The sequence below is a fragment of the Bufo gargarizans genome, chromosome 3 (assembly GCF_014858855.1).
Source record: "Bufo gargarizans isolate SCDJY-AF-19 chromosome 3, ASM1485885v1, whole genome shotgun sequence".
NCBI lineage: Eukaryota > Metazoa > Chordata > Amphibia > Anura > Bufonidae > Bufo > Bufo gargarizans.
The window spans coordinates 88,738,279-88,762,693 of NC_058082.1; the positions used below are offsets into that span (position 1 = coordinate 88,738,279).

At 45.3% G+C, this 24,415-nt stretch overlaps 1 protein-coding gene across 2 annotated transcripts in view; it reads left to right on the plus strand.

The window, feature by feature from the left end:
• Positions 1-24,415, plus strand: part of PSPC1 (paraspeckle component 1) — an 85,476-nt gene that overhangs the window by 15,684 nt on the left and 45,377 nt on the right. For both annotated transcript variants that reach the window (XM_044284942.1, XM_044284943.1), the window contains exons 2-5: positions 202-503; positions 16,546-16,641; positions 18,204-18,400; positions 20,647-20,731. In XM_044284942.1, the coding sequence (XP_044140877.1) occupies positions 202-503; positions 16,546-16,641; positions 18,204-18,400; positions 20,647-20,731 (680 nt within the window). The remainder of the gene's footprint in view (positions 1-201; positions 504-16,545; positions 16,642-18,203; positions 18,401-20,646; positions 20,732-24,415) is intronic.

The window sequence follows — 24,415 nt, forward strand, 5'->3', positions numbered from 1 at the left end:
GATCTCAGCGAGGACAAACTACAGTAATCACTTAGCGTTGGATCATGCTTTGCTTTACACTGCTTGATAATTGGTCACTTTTGCTTGATTTTACAATTCTATGGATTGGTTTCATGTAAGCATGACCTTCACTGGTTGGCCAGCAGTTATTACAAACAGGAAATAATACATTTTTGATGTGCTGTTTTTTTTTCTTTTTAGGAATCCAGAACACTCGCTGAAGTAGCAAAAGCAGAGCTTGATGGCATGGTACTCAAAAACAGGCCACTCCGTATCCGCTTTGCTACCCACGGGGCAGCGCTCACAGTCAAAAATCTGTCTCCTGTGGTATCAAATGAACTGCTTGAAGAAGCTTTCTCCATGTTCGGCCCAGTTGAACGAGCGGTTGTCATAGTGGATGATCGTGGCAGAGCGACAGGCAAGGGCTTTGTGGAGTTTGCAGCAAAGCCCCCAGCAAGGAAAGCTATGGAGAGATGCACAGATGGAGCGTTTATACTGACAACGTAAGTGGTTTTCATTGCTTGCTGTACTTTTACTTCTCTGCTGTGTGTGACTCTACATCGTGCGAAAGGTTGGGTTCACATCACGTTTTATGCCTCTGTTTGACGTATACATAAAAAAAAAGATACAAAAATGCAGCATACCACGTTCTTGTATCCTGCACAATCCTGTAAATAAACCTTTTGCATTGGTAAAAAAGTATACTTATTTTTTTTTTCCCACAATGGAACTCTATACTGAACGGATGCCACTGTATGGAGTCAGTCTGAAGCATTCGTTTAACGTATACATTTTACGTTAAACGGATTGGAAAAACGTGATGTGAACTCACCCTAACACTCAAACTCTTAACCGAAATTTCTTAACTCCTCGTGATATCCCGAAACAAAAGCCTTTGAAAATCAATTGAAGGTGTCGGCTACTTACACATCTGCGATTTCAATTCCGATGTAAAAAGTAGCCTTAAGTTAAAGGGGTTGTCCGGGTTCAGAGCTGAACCCGGACATACCCTTATTTTCACCCCTGGCAGCCCTCCTGAGCCTGGCATCGGAGCATCTCATGCTCCGATGCGCTCCAGTGCCCTGCGCTAGATCGCGCAGGGCACAGGCTCTTGTGTTTACAATAACACACTGCCGGGCGGTAACTTCCGCCCAGCAGTGTGTTCGGTGACGTCACTGGCTCTGAGGGGCGGGCTTTAGCTCTGCCCTAGCCGTTTTACTGGCTAGGGCAGAGCCAAATCCCGCCCATCAGTGCCGGTGACGTCACCGGGGTTCCTGTCAGCCCCATAGAGAGCCCCGGTACGTCACCGGAACTCAGAAAAATGCCTTTGCCCTGCGCGATTTAGCGCAGGGCAAAGGAGAGCATCGGAGCATGAACTGCTCCGATGCTCATGTCAGGGGGGCTGCCGGGGTGAAAATGGAGGGATGTCCAGGTTCAGCTCTGAACCTGGACAACCCCTTTAACACATCTAGTTAAGCATGTGTGTTATGTCTACTACATCTTTATTTGTGTCTTAAAGGCCTTTTCCAGACATTTTATACTGATGACCTATCCTCTAAATAGGTGAACAGTATATGATCGTTGGGTGTTTGACACCCCGGACCCACTGATCAGCTGTTAGAGAAGGAGCCACTTCTCACAGTAGTGCCATGGTATTCTCCAGCTTTTCTTAGGCCAGTAACAACACTTTTTTCAGTCAAATCGCTGAGCTACAATACCAAGCACAGCCACTACACAATGTACATCGCTGTGCTTGGTAAGCTGCGAGGAGGCAGCAGTGCCTTTTTAAACAGCTGATTGGCTGGGTCCCGGGTGATGGACTCCCAAAGTTGAAATACAGATGACCTCACAGGGGTGTGGAATTCCTATCGCCCGACGCCCGGGACATGCAGTTCCGGGCGCCGGGCAGGTAGTTTGTGCAGGCAGCTTAGCCCTGCGGGCAAGTAGCAGGGCTAGGGTTGCGCCGTGTTTTCCTCTAATACACAGCCCGGTGCAGCAAGTCCGGGCTGCTTACCGCAGTGTTTTGTAGTGATGTCCGGTTCACTTGACTGATCCGATCCGTTTGAAACGGCTCAGGCCTCTTTCACACTTGCGTTGTCCGGATCCGGCGTGTACTCCACTTGCCGGAATTACACGCCGGATCCGGAAAAACGCAAGTGTACTGAAAGCATTTGAAGACGGATCAGTCTTCAAAATGCTTTCAGTGTTACTATGGCACCCAGGACGCTATTAAAGTCCTGGTTGCCATAGTAGGAGCGGGGGAGCGGTATACTTACCATCCGTGCGGCTCCCGGGGCGCTCCAGAATGACGTCAGAGCGCCCCATGTGCATGGATGACGTGCCATGCGATCACGTCATCCATGCGCCTGGGGCGCCCTGACGTCACTCTGGAGCGCCCCGGGAGCCGCACGGATGGTAAGTATGCTGCTCCCCCCCTCCCCGCTACACTTTACCATGGCTGCCAGAACTTTAGCGTCCCGGCAGCCATGGTAACCACTGGTAAAAAGCTAAACGTCGTATCCGGCAATGCGCCGAAACGACGTTTAGCTTAAGGCCGGATTCGGATTAATGCTTTTCAATGGGCATTCATTCCGGATCCGGCCTTGCGGCAAGTCTTCAGTTTTTTTGGCCGGAGCAAAAAGCGCAGCATGCTGCGGTATTTTCTCCGGCCAAAAAACGTTCTGTTCCGGAACTGAAGACATCCTGATGCATCCTGAACGGATTTCTCTCCATTCAGAATGCATTAGGATAATCCTGATCAGGATTCTTCCGGCATAGAGCCCCGACGACGGAACTCTATGCCGGAAGACAATGACGCAGGTGTGAAAGAGCCCTAAGTCACACAGCACACAGACAATGCAGACAGAGCCGCTCACCTCACACTGGCAGCAGGAAGGAGCCTGAGGGAGGGACGGGGAGGAGCGTAATATGATCTTAGAGTGGAAGCTGCTTCTGCCAACCCCACCCCTCCCCGCCCACCAATTAATCACCGACCAGAGCTGAGGGGGCAAGGCAAGCACTAGCAGCTCTGAGTCGTCTGAGTCACACAAGTGCAGGGAGTCTAAGAATAGAAATTAATCGAATGAGTCACAAGTTAAAAGAATCTAAAGATCCGACTTAGTTAGTGACTCATTCGATTCATTGAGTTAAAAGAGCCGTGAGTCAGACTCTAGAACAGTTTACACTGAGGCTGAGGCTTTTGTTGCAGCAGTGATAAGATTAAGGGACAGGAGCAGAGAGATAAGAGAAGGGACAGATGACACAGAGTTTAGATTACAGGTTGAATTAAATTAACCCTTTAGAATCAAATTGGCTTCTCAGGAGATATATATGTTAAAGGCATCTCATTCAGTAGCTATATAACTAAGGGTGGGTTCACATCACCTTTATGGATTCCGTTATGGCTTTCCATTATAAAAGGGTTATAACATAAAATAACGTAATCCATAAAATGGAATGCAAAACGGAAACCTTTAAGAGGCATTCCGTTTTGCTTTCCGTCATCGTAAAAGTCTATGGAAATCATAACAGATCTGTCTGGGTCCTGTCGTGTCGACAGGACTTAGTTTTCCGTCTTGCATAACGGGACCCAGACGGATCCATTTTGATTTGCATAGACTTCCATTAGGACGGAAAGCAAATGGAATGCCTTTTAAAGCCTTCCATTTTGCTTTACGCCATAATACAAGTCTATTGTCCTCCTGTCCTGAGTCCTCCTGTCCGGCGTCAGCCTCAGCTTCCCTTTACTATAATAAATCACTCTTCCTGACTCGCTCAATACTAATCAGAGTTCAGAGAGCTGAAGAGCCGACTGCACTGAGTCAGCAGCAGCAAGTGAATCGAATGTGTATAGCATCTGCGCATGCGCACCGGCACCTAGAGTCTTCGGTTCACTTGCGAGTCAGCTCAGCAGTCTGACTCCCCAAGTGAACCGAAGATCCGATTCATGAATCGGTTCATTTGAATGAGCTGATTCAAAGGAACTGATTCACCTAAAAGATCCGAACTTCCCATCACTAGTTATCAGCGCTCCTGTGCAGGCCGGAAGTCAGCTCCCAGCGGAGGCACACGTTAGTCAGCGGCTGTAGTAGGAGCTCCTGACATGGTGGCAGCCCGTGCCGTGATGGATAGCCCAGCAGGTAGTGTGTGTGGTGACTGCTCTGGGTCAGCTATGCTCTGCTGTCAGGCTGCCGCTCTGCTTCTTCTCCCTGGCATTGAAGTGTCAATAGGAGTGCTGCCAGGTTCCAACTTCCAGCCACTCACCCTCCATGAATAGGGGGGGGGACTTCCCTATACTGGCATGTACATCAAGGGGATTCACTGCCCCAGTATGGCATGTACATTAAAGGGATTCACTGCCCCAGTATGGCATGTACATTAAAGGGATTCACTGCCCCAGTATGGCATGTACATTAAAGGGATTCACTGCCCCAGTATGGCATGTACATTAAAGGGATTCACTGCCCCAGTATGGCATGTACATTAAAGGGATTCACTGCCCCAGTATGGCATGTACATTAAAGGGATTCACTTAAATATGGTTTTGATTTAAAATTACTTTTTGTATCAGGGCAAGTAGATTGTCATGAGGGACAAGTAGATTGAGACCCCGCTTTAGTCCTTCGACAAGTAGTTTTTTTTTTTAATTTCCACACCCCTGCCTCAGTATAGTATAGTTTTTATTTTTTTACAGGTCCGTATGCGGAACCTTTCATTTCAATAGGGCTTGAAAAAACCCGGAAATGTCGGAAGTGTGCATTCCGTGTCTGCCTGTCTGTTCCGCTAAAACCAGAACATGTCCTATTTTTGTCTATTTTGCGAACAAAGACAGGCATTGTTACAATGGATCCGCAAAAAAACATGCCATGTCATCCCTTTTTTTTTTGGTGGATGCTTGTTTTGTGGACCGCAAAATACATACGGTTGTGTATATGAGCCCTAAACTCATGGAAAAACCCTTTAAAGATTGACCTACGTAGCTATCCACATTTTATATGCCTAGGTAATGCATGTCTGTGTTAATAAAGTATTCAGGCTGCGTATCTTCACTGTGCCATGCTCTCTGCTTTGAGCTGCTTAATGGCGCCTCTCCTCGGTTTGAGTGACAGCTTTATCATCCAACTTTATTCATTTATGGTTGCATACCATGTAGTGGGAAGCGCCCAAAAAATTCCAAAAGGGGTAGAATTGGGAAAAAATGCAATTCTGACAATGGTTTTTATTTTTTTTACAACGTACACCATGCAGTAAAATTGACCTGTTATCATCTTTCTCTAGGTCAGTACGGTTACAACGATACCACACTTGTATATTTTTTTTTTTTTTTTTTTGCGTTTTTAATACAGATTTTTTTTTATACCTTTGTGGAAATATTTTTAATTTTTTTATAACCATATTCTGACCCCTATAACTTTTTGGTAGTTATGTGTACGGGGCTGTTTGAGGGCTCATTTTATGCGGGACGATCTGTTCTTTTTAGTGATACCAATTTGAAGTGTGTACGACTTTTTGATCACTTTTGGTTAGTTGAAGTGACAAAAAATGGCAAATTGTCTGTTTTTATTTTTTTGCCCCCGTTATGCCATTTGCCGTATGCCATTAATATTGTTATATTTTAATAGCATGGGCATTTTCGCACGCGGTGATGCCCATGATGTTTTTTTTTTTTATTGGTTAAAGGGAACCTGTCATGTGGATATTTGATTATAATCTAACTAATTATATACAATTATTAACTACTAAAAAGTACCTTCGATGTATTCACTTACTGGTGTGACAGATGGTTACCTCATAATATACACACAAAGATGCCGCATGCTAATGAGCTGATTCGAGTCCAGCGTTTATTTAATTCAGAGCTATAGCCACTCCCCTGCCCACCTGCTGCTGATTCATATGGAAAATAAGATTAGATTGCCTATTGTGTTCATTAATGTCTATATAGACACCATTGAACACTTCATTTGCATTATACCAATACAATGCTGCCACCTAGTGGCTTGTATTGGTAGTCATCTAATAGGCACCAAAGCCTGCTTGAGCCTTCAGCCTATTAGATCAATGTAACAGGTTCCCCGATCTCAGCCGGGGGTATTCCCATCTCAGACAATGGGGGCATATCGCTAGGATATGCCCCCATTATCTGATAGGTGCGGGTCCCACCGCTGGGACCCGCATCTACAACGAGAACGAAGCAGGAAGCGCTGTGGCTGGAGGACCCCGGATATCCCGGGGTCTGTCCACCACCAAGCGCTGCTCCCATAGAAGTGAATGGGAGCGCACCGCGCATGCACGGCCCATGCTCCCATTCATTTCTATAGGGCAGACGGCAATAGCAGAGCCAGTGTTAGGCTATTTTCGGCGGCCCCATAGAAATGAATGGAGGGCGGCTGCGCATGCGCAGTGCGCCCTTTGTTCATTTCCCGGCTCCGTTCTCATTCTAGGTGCGGGTCCCTAGCAATATGCCCCCATTGTCTGAGATGGAAAACCCCTTTAAGTTATACATGAAAAGCCTATTCAGTTATAATATTAATGCATTATATTAGAGATATTCCAATGGACATGTCCAGACCTGTTCGGACGCACTCGGGCTGATGTCAGCAGTAAGTATATAAGGCAAGCTGGACAGATTTTGATCAAGTGATCTGTTATAGTGCTATCAGCTTTGAAACTTAAAGGGGTTCAGCAGTTTGTTTAAACTGATGATCTATCCTCTGATCTGCGGGGGTCCAACCCCTGGGACCCCCGCCGATCAGCTATTTGAGAAGGCAGCGGTGCTCCAGGAGTGCCGCAGCCTTCTCACTGTTTACCGCAGCCCCAGTGACGCCACGACTAGTATCAACTGTCCTGGGCGCGGCTAAGCTCTTTTCAGTTGAATGGAGCTTAGCCCCGCTCAAGCCAGTTGATACTAGTCGTGACGTCACTGGGCCCTGCGGTAAACAGTGAGAAGGCCGCGGCACTACTGCCAGCGCCGCTGCCTTCTCAAACAGCTGATTGGCAGGGGTCCCGGGTGTTGGAACCCTGCCGATCAGATGCTGATGATCTATCGAGAGGATAGATAATCAGTTTAAACAAACTGCAGAACCCATTTAAGATGGATAAACGCAAATGTGTTAACGATCCAGAGAAGTTAGTTGCATACTATGCAATGGTAGCGATGTCTGTTTCTGTACGGATGTAAATGGTCTTATGATGGAGTTAGATGGTACACATGTTCCCGATGAATGGAGGCTATTCATAGTTAGGTGGGCGGCGCCCATTTTATGCAAGCTCAGTGCACCAGCACTGCATCTGAGCTTTTGTGACATTGAAATCCAAGCTTGAAAAACAGCACTAATAATCTGGTTGTAAAAATCACCCTTTTTTGGCAATATACAACATCTGGTGCATTTGCAGGATTAGTCAGTGTGCAATTTAAGCTAGAAAAAAAACCACATAATTTTCTTGGTTTTTCTAAACACACTTTTTTTTTCCAAAATACACTATTTTACATTCCTAGCTGCATCTGGAGGTGTGAAATTCATCCATTATATACAGCTTTTATATTCTGTTAGTAATAAAACTCACTTTTTTGGTAATATACAACATCTGGATTAGCCAGTGTGCAATTTAAGCTAGAAATACAGCCATCATTTTCTGGGTTTTTAAAAACACACTTTTTTTCCAAAATACACAATTTTACAGCCCTTGCAGCATTAGCACGTGTGAAATTCCAGGGTTATATATTGCTGTCATATTCAGTTATTTAAAAAAAATAACACCCGTTTGGGCAAAAAAAGTTTATTTGGCAGCCTTTGCTGCATATGTCATTGTGAGATACACCCTTTTATATACAGGGGTTCTATTAAGGTATTTGAAATACAGACATTTTTGGCAAATGAATTGCGGCCTAGTCTGGTTCAGGGCGTGTGAGCTACACCCTGTACATACTGTTGTTCTATTCTACTATTAAACACCCATTTAGGGCAAGATCCTAAATTCGAGAAATATGAGGAGAGCGTCAAATAAGGGATGTGGCCCAGGTCGTGGTGCTGCTGGTGGAGCTCCTGTTGCAGGGAGAGGACGTGGTCGATCTGTGCCAGCTACACGCATAAGTAAAACACCTTCCTCAGGTGCGAGTAGGTGACAGAACCTGCAGCGGTATTTGGTCGGGCCTAATGCGGCTATACGAATGGTGAGACCAGGGCTGTGGAGTCGGAGTCGAGGAGTCGGAGTCAATTTTGGGTACCTGGAGTCGGAGTCGGCAAAAAATGAACCGACTCCGACTCCTACTAAATTTAAATTGGACAAAAACACAGAAATATAGTGGCAAATCTGGGGGAGCTGCTCAACCCCTAACACTGTAGCGTGTTTTTTTTTTTTTTTAACTCGTTTTATTGAAAAAGAGTAACAAGGCACATACATGGCATAGACATATGCATATCGTAAAATCGCATACAGTAGGCTACAACAAGTACAATGAAACATACCGAAATGTCATATAATACAGTACAATAAATAAATAAAGAGTACACCGTTGCACAGAAGTCATCACTTCCCTCCCTTCCCGAGCACAGTGTGGGCAATCAAAGCATCGAAGCAAAATAGAGAAAACCTAGAGGCTCTTTGCCCCCTCAGTGGTTGTCTGACCTTACAGAATTGGACGATGTGGTTAGAGCAGAGTCGCACCATAAACCCCAAACCTTCTGAAATTTGTCAGGGCACTTCCTATTCACATATAATACTTTTTCGTATGGGATGATCTGGTTCACTAGCCTCTTCCAAATTCCCACAGTAGGAAGATCCTCCGCCATCCATTTTAGGGCTATCACCTTGCGTGCCATAAACAGGGATTCACTGAGGAATATTTTATTGTAATGCGACCACCCGTCATTGTCTAATACACCCAACAGACATACCTTGGGACATAACGGAATCGGGCCCATACCCAATGACGACAAAATTCTAAGGATATCCTGCCAGTATGATCTGATATGGGAGCATTCCCACATCATGTGCCAGAAGTCCGCGCCAGTCTGTGAGCATCTAAGGCAATCGGGCTGAGGCATCCTCCCCATCTTATGCAGCCTGGTAGGTTGTAGCGTGTTTTTCATTGGGGGAGCAGCCCCACCGCATGTGGACCGCAGCAAACGACTATCCCCAGCAAAAAATATTTTGCATACGGTGGAGGATGTCGGCGCGGTCCACATGCACCACAAAGGCATCCTACACAAAACGGAGCATTGTGCGGATGAAAATATAATCATAAATCACAGAAAAAATGCATCACACGGATATGCCACTGACTATACTGGCTAGTCATAAATGCAGATATTAAAAGCTGAGACTTTTGCCAATATATTCCTGTCAGGAAGATATCGGAGCCCCAAGCACCACGTCACGGTTCTCAGCATGGCAAGGGGTCCTACCACTACGCTACCTATGGTGTGAACAAGGTCTGAGGGTGATGTAATCCAGCTCACAGCCAGGCTTCCACACAACCGCCTAGCAGGACAACTAGTGCAATGTGAACAAAGCCAGACTGTAAGCCACACCCATATCAGACCATGTGATGGAGGCTACCAGGTGCAAAGAGTGTTTGAATGCCAGGTGAAGGCACATACACTACATATAAAACAAGACAAAAACACAGAAATATAGTGGCAAATCTGGGGGAGCTGCTCAACCCCTAACACTGTAGCGTGTTTTTCATTGGGGGAGCAGCCCCACCGCATGTGGACCGCAGCAAACGACTATCCCCAGCAAAAAATATTTTGCATACGGTGGAGGATGTCGGCGCGGTCCACATGCACCACAAAGGCATCCTACACAAAACGGAGCATTGTGCGGATGAAAATATAATCATAAATCACAGAAAAAATGCACCACACGGATATGCCACTGACTATACTGGCTAGTCATAAAAGCAGATATTAAAAGCTGAGACTTTTGCCAATATATTCCTGTCAGGAAGATATCGGAGCCCCAAGCACCACGTCACGGTTCTCAGCATAGCAAGGGGTCCTACCACTGCACTAACTATGGTGTGAACAAGGTCTGAAGGTGATGTAATCCAGCTCACAGCCAAGCTTCCACACAACCGCCTAGCAGGACAAATTTAAATTGGAATAAAAAAAAAAGCAAGTTTAAATGTCCGAATTCATAAACAGTTATAATTAATGACTTCTCTACTGTAAGAATAAAGGCCAATGCATGCAGTGCCTCACGTAACCGCAAAACAAACTCGTTCAGTGATGTGAAGAAGATTAATATAAACCATTTCTAGGTTTTACAGATTTTGTTTTTGGTTCATATAGATGAGCTTTGTTTTTGTTCTAAAACAACCAAATAATGTGGTTTGTATTTTTTAACTTGTAAAGTTCCTGATGTTTATGCCTGCTGCTACTATCCAGCCACTTGATTTAAAAAAAAATGAATAAAACTGTTGTTTTCATTGTGTTTGTCTTTTGCTTAAACTGTTTAATACGGTAGACTGTTGGCTTCCCAGCCAGTAGTTCTGTGGTAATGACATGTATGTTGCCTTTCTTTCCTTCAAGGAATGTATAAAATACATTCGCATATTAAATACAGAGGAGTCGGAGTCGGGGAGTCGGAAGTACAAAAAACTGAGGAGTCGGAGCATTTATCTACCGACTCCACAGCCCTGGGTGAGACCAGAACAAGTACAGGCGATAGTAGATTGGGTTGCTGACAGTGCCTCCAGTTCCTTCACATTGTCTCCTACCGAAAGATCAGAGTTGGCACCTGCAGCCCATGTCCATCAGTCTTTCACCTCATCCCCTTGCAAGTCAGCCAAGCAGTCTGAGCCCCAAGTCATGCAGCAGTCTCTTCTGCTTTTTGATGACTCTGTTAGCAGGGTTTCCCAGGGCCATCCACATAGCCCTGACCCAGAAGTGGAAGAGATTGAGTGCACCGATGCCCAACCACTTATGTTTCAAGAGAAGTACATGGGAGGACCATCGCAGCACGTCTCGGATGATGATGAAACACAGGTGCCAACTGCTGGGGCTTTCGAAAGTGTGCAGACCGACAAAGAGGGCAGCGGTGAAGACTTTGTGGAAGATGATGTGGAGGACGATGAGGTCCTCGACCCCACATGGAATCAAGGTCATGCGAGTGACCTATGTAGTTCGGGGGAAGGAGGCGGTGGTTGCACAGAGCCACCAGCCCAGCAGAAGAGGGAGCAGGGTGCAAAAGCGGAGCCGCCTTCCTCTAGACAGTACGCCTGCTACTGCCCACCGCAGCAAGGGACCGAGCACACCAAAGCCAGCTCCAAGGAGTTCCCTGGGGTGGCAGTTCTTGCTGACGACAAGACACCAGTGGTTTGCACGCTGTGCAATCAGAGCCTGAAGCGAGGCATAAACGTTCTCAACCTGAGCACAACCTGCATGACCAGGCATCTAAGTGCAAAGCACGAGCTGCAGTGGAGTAGACACCTCAAAAACCAAGAAAAGTTTCTGGCTCCTCCTGCTTCCTCTTCTGCTGCAGTTTGGGGCATGTCCTTCCACCACCGAGGATTGCAGGGCACTTCAGTTTGCCTACTGTTGCTTCCTCCTCCTACTCCGCTTCCTCATCCTCTACCGGCTCCTCATCTGGTCAGCGTAACACCTTCACCACCAACTTCAGCACAGGCAGTTTTAAAACGTATCTGTTTGGGGGACAAACCCCACACCGCGCAGGAGCTGTGGACGGGCCTTGAACAACAGACCGATGAGTGGTTGGTGCCAGTGAGCCTAAAGCCCGGCCTGGTGGTGTAAGATAATGGGCGAAATCTCGTAGCGGCTCTGGGACTAGCTGGTTTGGCGCATGTGCTGAATTTGGTGGTGCAGAGAATCCTTAAAAATTACCCCGATATGTCAGAGCTGCTGCATAAAGTGCGGGCCGTCTCTGCGCGCTTTCGGCATTCTCACCTTGCTGCTGCTCGCCTGTCAGCACTGCAGCGTAACTTCGGCCTTCCCGCTCACCGCCTCATATGCGACGTGCCCACAAGGTGGAACTCCACCTTGCTCATGCTGGGCAGACTGCGCGAGCAGCAGCAGGCCATAGTGGAGTTTCAGCTGCAGCATGCACGGGTGAGTCGCTCTGAGGAACAGCACCACTTCACCACCAATGACTAGGCCTCCATGCGAGACCTGTGTTCCTTGTTGCACTGTTTCGAGTACTCCACCAACATGGCCAGTGCCGATAACGCCATTCTCAGCGTAACTATCCCACTTCTATGCCTCCTTGAAAAAAACGCTGCTGGCGATGATGGAAGAGGATGTGGCACAGGAGGAGGAAGAGGGATCCTTTCGTAGGGTTTCCGGCGAGTCATTCACAAGTGCCTCAGAGGTTTGGTTCCTGCACCCAAAAACGCCAGGTACACAATTGTCCAGCCAGGGCACAGGTCTTGAGGAGGAGGAGGAGGAGGAACCATGTTCACAGCAGGGTGGCACCCAGACCAGCTCATGGCCATCACTGGCGCGTGGCTGGGGGGGGGGATACAGAGGACACAGACGATACATCTCCCACAGATGACAGCTTTTCGTTGCCTCTGGGCAGCCTGGCACACATGAGCGATTACATGCTGCAGTGTCTCCGCAATAACTGCCGAGTTGCCCACATTCTAACTTGTGCTGATTACTGGGTGGCCACGCTGCTGGATCCCCGTTACAAGGACAACGTACCGTCCTTAATTCCCTCACTGGAGCGTGATCGTAAGATGCGCGAGTACAAGTGCACGCTGGTAGACGCGGCGCTGGTGGCATTCCCACCTGACAGCGGGGGCACAGTGGAAGCACAAGGCAGAGGAAGAGGTTGCCAACGCAGCTGGGGCACCGCCAGCACCTCAGGAGGCAAGGTTAGCATGGCTGAAATGTGGAAAAGCTTTGTCAGCACGCCACAACAACCAGCACCACCAGCTGATATGGAACGTCTTAGCAGGAGGCAGCATTTCACCAACATGGTGGAGCAGTATATGTGCACACGCCTACACGTACTGAATGACTGGTCTGCCCCCTTCAACTTCTGGCCTTCTGGCTACTAGCCAGTGTATTATCTGAACGTGTGTTTAGCGCAGCAGGGGGCGTGATCACAGACAAGTGCAGCCGCCTGTCCACAGCCAATGTGGACAAGCTCGCGTTCATTAAAATGAACCAGGCATAAATCCCTCAGGACTTGTCCGTACCTTGTGCAGAATAGACATGTATACCTGCCTTAACCAGACGTTGTTATACTGCAGTGCAATTGCTCATTCTTGTATTTTGGATATTTCACACACTTTTGGAGTGTACCCTAATTAAAAAAATAAAATAAATTAAAACCAAAAACCAGTGTTGGCTACCTCGTCCTCCTCCACCGCCGCTTCCACCTACACCGCTACGTCCACCGCCTCCTCAAACTCCTACTCCATATGGAACTCCAAATATTTATTTTGTCATTTCACTACTTTGTCCAATTTTTGCATGTGATGTAACACTGCTATACCGAGTAGACAGATAAAAAATTTGTCTGTTACATTTCCGGGTGAAATTCACAAATTTTTGCGTGTAATATACCCCTCCTCTACCTAGTTGACAGCCTAATAAATTTCTATAATTTTTCTTTTACATTTTCAGGTGACAAACAATTTTTTTCTGTCATAGAACCCTGCTCTACTTAGGCCTCTTTCACACTTGCGTTGTCCGGATCCGGAAAAACGCAAGTGTACTGAAAGCATTTGAAGACGGATCCGTCTTCAAAATGCTTTCAGTGTTACTATGGCACCCAGGACGCTATTAAAGTCCTGGTTGCCATAGTAGGAGCGGGGGAGCGGTATACTTAGTCCGTGCGGCTCCCGGGGCGCTCCAGAGTGACGTCAGAGCGCCCCATGCGCATGGATGACGTGCCATGCGATCACGTCATCCATGTGCGTGGGGCGCCCTGACGTCACTCTGGAGCGCCCCGGGAGCCGCACGGACGGCAAGTATGCTGCTCCCCCGCTACACTTTACCATGGCTGCCAGGACTTTTAGCGTCTTGGCAGCCATGGTAACCATTCAGAAAAAGCTAAACGTCTGATCCGGCAATGCGCCGAAACTACGTTTAGCTTAAGTCCGGATCAATGCCTTTCAATGGGCATTAATTCCGGATCCGGCCTTGCGGCAAGTCTTCAGGATTTTTGGCTGGAGCAAAAAGCGCAGCATGCTGCGGTATTTTCTCCGGCCAAAAAACGTTCCGTTCCGGAACTGAAGACATCCTGATGCATCCGGAACGGATTTCACTCCATTCAGAATGCATTAGGAAAAAACTGATCAGGATTCTTCCGGCATAGAGCCCCGACGACGGAACTCTATGCCGGAAGAAAAGAACGCAGGTGTGAAAGAGCCCGAAGTAGACGGGTTAATAAATTTCACTAATTTTTCTGTTACATTCTTGAGTTGACATTTTACAATTTTGCACGTGAATAAACCCCTGCTCTGCATAGGTGACGGAATAAAATTTCAGAAATTCTTCTTTAATTGATGCGCGCCACCTCTTTTTGATTCAATGCTTAAACTTTAACAAGTTGTACCACATTTGGGCTTCTGTAATTTGTCCCACATTTCCGCTTTACTCTTCTGGCCCACATTTGGGCTTTTGTAATTTGTCCCACATTTGTGCCTCAAGAACTTTTTTTTTTTTTTTTATATAAATTTATCTCCCCTTTTAAATTTTGGTCTCTTTCTCACGCTCCCTCTCCGGCGTGAAACCCTGATTCGCCGATAACCGCGATCAACATGGTAGGCTCAGAAAAGAACATTGAAAGTTGATAGAGCAGATATCAAATTGAATCGTGGACATCACAGGGACGTGCGACATGGTGGGGGCAGTAAGTGTGCACACGCCTACACGAACTGACTGACAGGGGTCAGCCCCTGCAACTTTTGGGTCTCCAAATTGGGCACCTAGCCTGAGCTTGCACTTTACCCCTTGGAGGTGCTGGCCTGCCCTGCAGCCAGTGTATTGTCTGAACGTGTTTTTAGCACGACTGGAGGGGGTTATCACAGGTTATATTTCCCAATGTTTTGGGGTGTACCTTAATTTAAAAAAATAAATGTAAAACCAAAAAGCAGTGTAGGCTACCTCCTCCTCCACCGCCGCTTCCACATCCACCACCTCCTCAACCTCCTACTCCATATGGACCTCGTCCTCCTAGATCAAGATTATTTTTTATTTTTACGTATTTTGTTATTTAAAGTCATTTCCCTATCCACATTTGTTTGCAGAGCACTTGCCATGCTCTTAACCACATTTTGATGCCATTTGCAGCCCTCTAGCCCCTTCCATGACATTTTTACAGCCATTTTAGTGCTCAAAAGTTCGGGTCCTCATTGACTTCCTCATTACACTGCATGTCATCTCAGAAGTGCAGTCTAATGTCATTACTAACTCCGTTCACTTGAATGAAGGAAGTACATGTAATTGCACTACGCCGCCACTCCACAGTAGACGCGTGGTGTAATGACCAGGAGGCAGCGCTTGCGTGGAGCACTTCTTCCTCTTCAAACAACTGATCGGCGGGGGTGAAGCTGCATCTCCTCCAACTACACTGGAGTCAGCACACACAGATAGTACAAGCAGTGTGAGTCAGGAAGTGTATATAAATCTACCCTACTGTATATCTGCACCTTTAGGTAGGGGAGACACAACTTCATCGGGATCCTATGCATACAGAGATTTACAGAGGAATATGGAGGGTGGAGCTGGATGGGCAGGGGAGGAGTCTGAGATCTGCCAGGCGGATTTGATTGGTGATGTCATCCTGTAGTTCACACAGAGCCTGCTGGGAGACTGACCACTGCTGTCTAAACAGGAGAGCAAGCTCTGGACTAGTGGTCAGACTTGAGATCACATGACCAGGTTCCCTGAAAATGTATGGATGTAACTGAGCCAAGGTGAAATAAATGACATTACTGGTGGTGAGCTAGCTTTGTATGTTAAAAATAAAAATTAAAAACATTCTGTGTTTTTTTTATTTTTTTATTGGTTGGAACTGCAAAGTCTAAGGCCTATGCATTTTATGGACCGTTTTAAAGGGGTTGTCCCATCTCAGACAATAGGGGTATATATCGCTAGGATATTCCCCCATTGTCTGATAGGTGCCGGTCCCACCGATGAGACCCTCATCTATATCGAGAACGCGGCCCCGCAAGTGAAGGGCGCACTGCGCATACACAGCCGCTCTCTATTCATTTCTATTGGACTGACGAAAATAGCCGAGCGCTGGCTCGGCTATTTCCGTCGACCCCATAGAAATGAATGGGAGCCTGGGCCGCGCATGCGTGGTACGCTCCCATTCACTTCTATGGGAGCAGAGCTTGGTGGTGGACGGACCCTGGGAAATCTGGGGTCCTCCAGCCACAGCTTTCCCCGCTCTGTTCTCGTTGTAGGTGCAGGTCCCAGCAGTGGGATCCGCACCTATCGGACAATGGGGTCATATGCTAGAGATATGCCCCCATTGTCTGAGATGGGAATACTCCTTTAAGTTGCATGAAAAATTAGATGATGATTAAGGTTTATTACAATGTGGTGTATCTAATATTTTTAGGACTCCACGACCAGTTATTGTAGAACCAATGGAGCAGTTTGATGATGAAGATGGTTTGCCAGAAAAATTTATGCAGAAGACTCAGCAGTACCTCAAGTAAGTTATCTGTTAACCTTGCCGCAGACCTGAGAAGTTATTGGGGGAGATTTATCAAACTGGTGTAAAATAGAACTGTCTTAGTTGCCCTTAGTAACCAATCAGATTCCAGCTTTCATTTTTCACAGCTCCTTTGGAAAATGAAGAAAAGTGGAAACTGGTTGTTATGGGCAACTAAGCCAGTTCTACTTTACACCAGTTTGATAAATCTCCCCCATTGTGTTCCGGAAGTGGATTGTATCGCCGCTGTTAACACTAAAGGGGTTCTGCAGTTCTATTTAACTGATAGATCTTCAGCATCTAAAAGTCTGTGATAAATCTGGAGTGAAACTTAACGTAGTTATCCACGTTCACTTTTTAACACCTATTTCAAAACTAGAGTGAGTGGTGTAAACTTGCAAAAAGTCAAAAAATTTTGTGCAAGTGCAAAAAGTCTCTAAAGCTCTATTTTGCAACTTTGAAGCCAGAATTCTGGAATGGAGGTGTGATAAATCTGCCGCATTGTGCTAGCTGACCCCCAGACACAGTGGAGGGGATATTTCTTTATCCTACTTGTACCAGTTTTCTGAAACACCTGTTTCAGTTTTGCACATACCAAATTTTTGGCAAAAATGTTACTGCTTTAAAGAGGACCTTTCACCAGTCCTGACATTATCGTGTAAATAGCTGGCAGGGCATACTGAAGGCATGTAATATCGCTTACGGTTTTCACTATGCGCTGACCCGTTCCCCTGCTGTGCCCCACTTTCTGGTTTCCTGCCTTGTATGTAAATCCAAACCATCGGTACAGTGAAGAGGAGGAGGAGACAGCCATGTTTCTCAAGGGTCGTCTTTTTCTCCCTGGCTGTGAGCTGCCCATTCACAGTGGAGAATATCACAGCCAAAGAGAAGCCCCTTGAGAAACATGGCCTCCTTCCTGTACCAATGGTTTTGATTTACATACCGCAAGAATATATATATATATATATATATATATATATATATAATAAATAACTGGCAGCACCACCAAGCAAAAAATGAAGTAAAAAACGGGTGCAATGTCCGGGTATGGTAACTGGTGCTTACCCACCGACACGGAAATAGAAAAAACGGACTGCACTCCCAAGGATCCTCAGTGAAAAAGAGTTTATTCACCCACAGGTGGCACAAGCGACGTTTTGGCTCTCACATGAGCCTTTCTCAAGCATTGATAAGAAGTGAACCAGTTACATATAAAGGTGTACCAATCAAAACAATTAGTGCTTCAACTTAATTGACATTTACACAATAAATCAAAAAAGAGATATTACAATGTGAAAAGTATACATCCAGTTTGTTAAAATAAAGTGACACGTGCAATAAATACATGAAATACATAGTGTATCAAAATTTCATATAATTCCTCTAAGTCCATGATTATTCTCAGCTGTATATATATATGTATATGTATTATTGGCCGTGTTTTCATAAAGTTATCTGAGATATCTATGCCATATACAAAGGTCCTTTCTATGCCATAGTTGTTGTTTGTTGTTTTTTTTTTTGTTTTTTTTTAATGAAAATACATTTTTATCTTTTTTTAGAGAAAGGGAGGAGCCCCCAAGGTTTGCTCAGCCAGGAACATTCGAGTTTGAGTACTCTTCACGATGGAAAGCGCTGTATGAAATGGAGAAACAGCAGAAAGAACAGGTTGACCGGAACATAAAAGAAGCGAAGGAGAAATTGGAGGCAGAGATGGAAGCAGCCCGCCATGAGCATCAGCTGATGCTTATGAGACAAGGTAAGAGTCCCCTCCATTCTGAATGTGTTCCACAGGTTTTTAGGGTACAGGCAAACATTGAGATGTAAATGTACAGCCGAGGCTTAGAATTTCTGGAGTAAAACTGAAGCATCACCCTCAAAATTTAGTGGCCGTTGGCCGCACACAGACGCCACCATGTCTGCCCGTAACCTTTTCCTTTCTTATCCTTGTACATTACCACCTGCGGTAAGTTACTAGAATAAAGGCTATACATATCGCCAATAAAAGATCAGTAGACAGTTTATTCCTCATCTCTGGGATCCATAGGCCCGTCACCTATTTTTGTTTTATTTTATTTTACAAATGCTTTGAAAATCTAAATTCTAAAGTCTAATTATAAAATTCTATTACATATATAGCCGTGAATACAAAGGGGTTTGAGGTATGTTTTATGCTGTGAAACAAAAGCTTATCAACAGATCCCATGTATTTCTCTGGAACTAAAACACATAGACCCTAATCTATCAGCAGGGAATAATTTAAAGATTGTCTTCACGTTTCTCCATTCTGCGAGAAGGTAATGTCTTTATGAAAATGGCGCACAGCACTGAAGATTTTAGCACATGCCAAAGAATGACATTCTAGCTTATTTTCACCTGCACCAGCCATGGCAAGTTGGAACCATTTTTTGAGACAGCCCCTATGATAAATAAGGCCTCAAACCAACGTACTCCACAGGAACGCCAGCAAACAGCCGGATTTCTGAAGTTCTTAGTAGGAGCAAAAAAAAAAAATGGCCTGTCGCAGACTATTGATAAATGTGACTTAAGTCTCATGCACACAACTTTATTTTGGATCTGCGTCCCATCTGCATTTCTTGAGCATTGGACGCAGACCCATTAATTTCTATGGGTTCTCAACTCAACCCCCTTTTCCCCGCCAAATTATAGAACGTGGCCTATTCTTGCCTGTTTTTTGTGGACAAGCTTATTTCTAGTAGAAAAAAAAACGAATGTATCCATATTTTACGGAGCTGTGGTTTGCAGACTGCAAAGCTGATACGGTTATGTGCGTGAGGCCTGAAAAGTAAAACAAAAGAGAATGAACAAATTTACTCCAAAATAAAGAAAACTAGTTTGATCAGGGCCAGTGTGTATTAGCCTAAAAAGAAACCTGTCTTTGAAGGTTGCTATATTGTCTGTGTCGTTTGGGCACCTTTTTTAAATTTGCTTGTCTATTCAATTATTGCTTCTGCTTATGACCCATGAATGTTTTAAAGGACATCGGAGACCCATGATGTGGAACGTTCCTACCAGCCTGATTACTATTGATCCCATTTTTACTCCATCTGGTTTAATTAGGACATTAGCAATATGGCCGATATCTGTTGTGTGTTGCCTATAATGATAAATAGCATCTGCAATTGTTTTCAGTTATGAATACGAGCTCCGGAGCAGAGCAGTTGGTTACATTTTCTGATTTGGTGATTCTTTTGTGCCATTTTATTGGAAATATTAAGGTGTTAATGAGTTGGCATGGATATGATATTTCTGTTGGGCTCCATGCACACATCCGCCATGTTGTAGTGTAAAGCTGTTCCTCCGCCGCAGTAGCATACATTATACATGGCTCGTTTCCATGGTTATGGCCACCCTGTAATCCATCAGCGGTGGTCGGGCTTGCACACTATAGGAAAATGTGCCAGCCTCTCTGGTGGCCGGGACCGTGCTTTTTTTTTTCTATAGTGTGCACGCACAACCACCGCTAAAGGATTGCAGGGTGGTTGTAACCATGGAAACACGCATTATATAATTTGATGGGAAAATGAATCCAGCTAGCAAAGGAAGCAGTATAGGCAGTCACAATATATTAGTAAGAACCTTGTATTAACTTTATCACCATAATAAAGGACTATTTCCTGAAGTGAGACAACCCCTTTAAGGGGATAACTTCTTATGGGATTTCTCCTTTAAGGCCGGATTCACATCTGCATTGTGGACATCGGGACTCTGATCTGGTTGCTGTATCAGGCATATATGCCGGCTTTCGGACGGATAAACAATACTACACTCAAATGTTTTTGTCTAGCTGGATCCCGTTATAGTGAGTGTGTATCTGGCGGTGCACAGTGGTATCCGGCTATGCTAGACTGCTGGAGTTCACAACACTGATGTGAGCATGGCCTAAGTAGACTGGAACTTTACTGGTGTGTTACATATTTCTAAAATGTGACTTTTGGAGCATCATGTCTGCTGTATTGTAAATTAATTGCTGTATTTGTGCAGATCTAATGCGACGGCAAGAAGAGCTGAGAAGGCTGGAGGAGCTGAGGAATCAGGAACTTCAAAAGCGGAAGCAGTTTCATATGAGGTAGGTATTTCAGACCAGTATAACGGCGTACATCTTTCATGTCAGGTTGACATGAGAAAGATCTAATGTAGTATGTTCTGTAAATGTGACATTTTTGAATGCTGAGTGACCTATGTGCTGGGAATTCCAATCAGTCACAAAATGAGTTTTCACCAAACTAGAAGACTTAACGCTTGTCATCAGCCCCTATGAATTTAAAGTGTAACTAACTGCCATTTCACTACCAAAAATGAAATTCCAAACATATGTGATGCTGAAGGGAAAATATTCATGAAGCTTTTATTTTTCAGTTACTTTTACCTTTCTGATGTCTGTATTCGGCCCTATTCCTCTCTGCCTCTATTTCAGCATCTTCCTAAGATGGCCTCTGCTGCACTTCCTGTGCTGATCTTTGTCCTGTCCTTGAGGCCATCCTGTATTTTCCTCACTTCCCATAACCCCTTGCACTCCTTACATGAACTCGCAGGACCAATCAGAATTTAGATAACCTCCCCCAGAGCAGTGTGTATCCTCTCACATACAGCTAACCAGAGGCGAGCCCAGCAATTACATGAAATCAATTAAGCATTTGTTTTAGCCTCTTAATTGTCACATTAAAAGTTTTTTTTAGGAACCATTTGGGGTATATATATGTATTTATTAAACTTATTTTTAGGGGAAAAGATAAAAAAAAACTGCAATTTTTATATTAAATATATATTTTTTTTTAAACTTTTTTATTGACAAAAGTGAAATTAACAATGATGGCACTCTTGTTGTCAAGTAGAATATGAACTTGCATTCCATTTCCATATTCTCCATTTGTTCCTTAGTACATAATAAACTTAATACAGAAACAATTTTGCCATTATTTCTAATCAGCCAATGCATTTTTCCAAACCCCTAAGTCCTTTGTCTAGCATAGCATCAAATAGTATAGTCAGACAGCCCCTCTAAACCATCTGACCCATGTTACCCTGAGCCAACAACAGGGCTTGTCGGATTCTCGAGGTTGTATACATAGGGCCAGATTTATCATGACTCTGACAGCTCACTCCACTGTCACATATGGCTAAAGTCAGTTTTAGCCAAGTCAGATTTATGATCGGCCCTTTAAGACTGTAATAAATGTGGTTTGACGATAGCAGTTTATCCGTCAGTAAGCAGCTTTACAAAAGTCGCACATCTTTACGAAAATGTTGCATGTTTTTATGAAAAAGTCGCATGTTCTATTAAAAAGTCTCATAAGATAAGCATGGTCCTCACTAGAGTGAAATTGCGACTTTTTTGCGACTTTTTAAATAGTCCCAATAGTAAATCTGTCTAGAGATTCATTTACATAAGAAAACACACCCACTTTCAGAAAACTGGCGAGCATAGTGCAGAGCAAAAAAAAGTCGCAAATTTGTGCACAGTTTTAGCGTTTGGGACTTTTTTGGGGACTTTTTCACTCCATTATTCTGACCTGAGTTAATGATAAATCTGGCCCATAGTGTCTGTTGACTCGTACCAGAGGCCCAAGACTCTATCGAATTTGTTACGGTGTTTAAACACTAGTACTAAATATGGTAAGATCTGGTTAATTAGTTTTTTCCACGTGGTCAGAATTTGTGTATTGGGACAATACCATCTCGGAGCAATACATTTCCTTGCCATAAACAGTGCCTCCCTCAAAAATATTGTCTTGTAGTGATCCCAATTTTCTTCATTCAATATCCACAGCAAGCAGATCTCAGGGGTGCCATCCACCCGCGCCTGTAACAAAGAAAATCAGTAACTTCCTTCCAAAACGTAGCTATCGGATTGCAGTTCCACATCATATGCAAAAAATCCGCTTCCAGTTCTCCACATCGCGGGAATGCTGTGGATGTGGCTCTGCCCATTCTAAACATCCTAGTTGGTGTTAAATAGCCATATATTTTTTTTACTATCTTTCTGACCTCCTGTCAGGTATAATCACCAATTAGGTCAAAAATTGGAACAATACCTGTCACTGGGATACTCAGAATATAGATATAAACCACACTAAATGAGTACTATGCGTCCCTGTCAGGTATGCAGCTTCTCCCTCATTCTCCTCCACACTGACGGGGAGGGGGTGCTTTAACTGCTTATATCTCTGCTTCTGTTCAGTACAGAAGATATCACTGATAGAAATCGGGGGGATGCTGTGAATAAAGCTGTACCCGCAATTATTCCTGACTCTATTTCGAACAGTGATTTCTCCGTCATTAGCGGTCATTCTGTTCTTGTACGCAAGCCTGGAATGTCAGCTTTCAAACAAGACCAGTTGCATGTTTCTAGCTGCTACCATTTAGGAGATAGCAGCATGTAAAGCAGCCCTCCCCCCTCCACTTTCTGCCCGAGCCCAGGAATTCAGGGCTGTGCTCCTCTTCTCAGTGCTCCCCCCTCTTAGTGCTCTCCCCCAGTACTCGGGGCTGTGCTCCTCCTCCCACTGCTCTCCCCCAGTACTCAGGGCTGTGCTCCTCTTCCCAGTACTCTGCCTTCTCATGTTTATAATACAGAGGAGACGGCCTGAACACATGACAACGCTGTGAGAAGAGGCTGCAGAATAGGAAAGTAGCATGCATTTGTGGGCGTTATAAAACCGCAGTTAAACTTTAATTCACTTTTTTTTTAAACATAGGCCCTGATTTTATCAAGGCATGTGCTGAGCAATCTTAACCTTTTCCAGACCGCCGTACGCAGGATTGCGTCCTGCCGGCGGTCCTGCTCTTCTGGGTGGACGCATATACGCGTCCTCCCGCGAGAGCCGAGATTTCCTGTGAACGCGCGCACGCAGGCGCGCGCGCGCTCACAGGAACGGAAGGTAAGCGAGTGGATGTCCAGCCTGCCAGCGGCGATCGTTCGCTGGCAGGCTGGAGATGTTTTTTTTTTAACCCCTAACAGGTATATTAGACGCTGTTTTTATAACAGCGTCTAATATACCTGGTGGTCCCTTTTGTTTGGATCGACCACCAGAGGACACAGGCAGCTCTGTAAAGTAGCACAAAACACTACACTACACCCCCCCCCCCCGTCACTTATTAACCCTTTATGAACTACTGATTACCCCATACAGACTCCCTGATCACTTTTACGGATCCACTGATACATGGATCGGATCCGCAAAACGCATACGGACGTCTGAATGGAGCCCTTACAGGGGGTGATCAATGACAAGGGGGTGATCACCCATATAGACTTCCCGATCACCCCCCTGTCATTGATCACCCCCCTGTAAGGCTCCGTTCAGCGTCCGTATGATTTTTACGGATCCACTGATACATGGATCGGATCCGCAAAACGCATACGGACGTCTGAATGGAGCCTTACAGGGGGGTGATCAATGACAGGGGGGTGATCACCCATATAGACTCCCGATCACCCCCCTGTCATTGATCACCCCCCTGTCATTGATCACCCCCCTGTCATTGATCACCCCCCCTGTAAGGCTCCGTTCAGACGTCCGTATGATTTTACGGATCCACTGATACATGGATCGGATCCGCAAAACACATACGGACGTCTGAATGGAGCCTTACAGGGGGGTGATCAATGCCAAGGGGGTGATCACCTCATATACACTCCCTGATCACCCCCTGACATTGATCACCCCCTTGTCATTGATCACCCACCTGTAAGGCTCCATTCAGACGTCCGTATGTGTTTTGCGGATCCGATCCGTGGATCCGTAAAAATCAT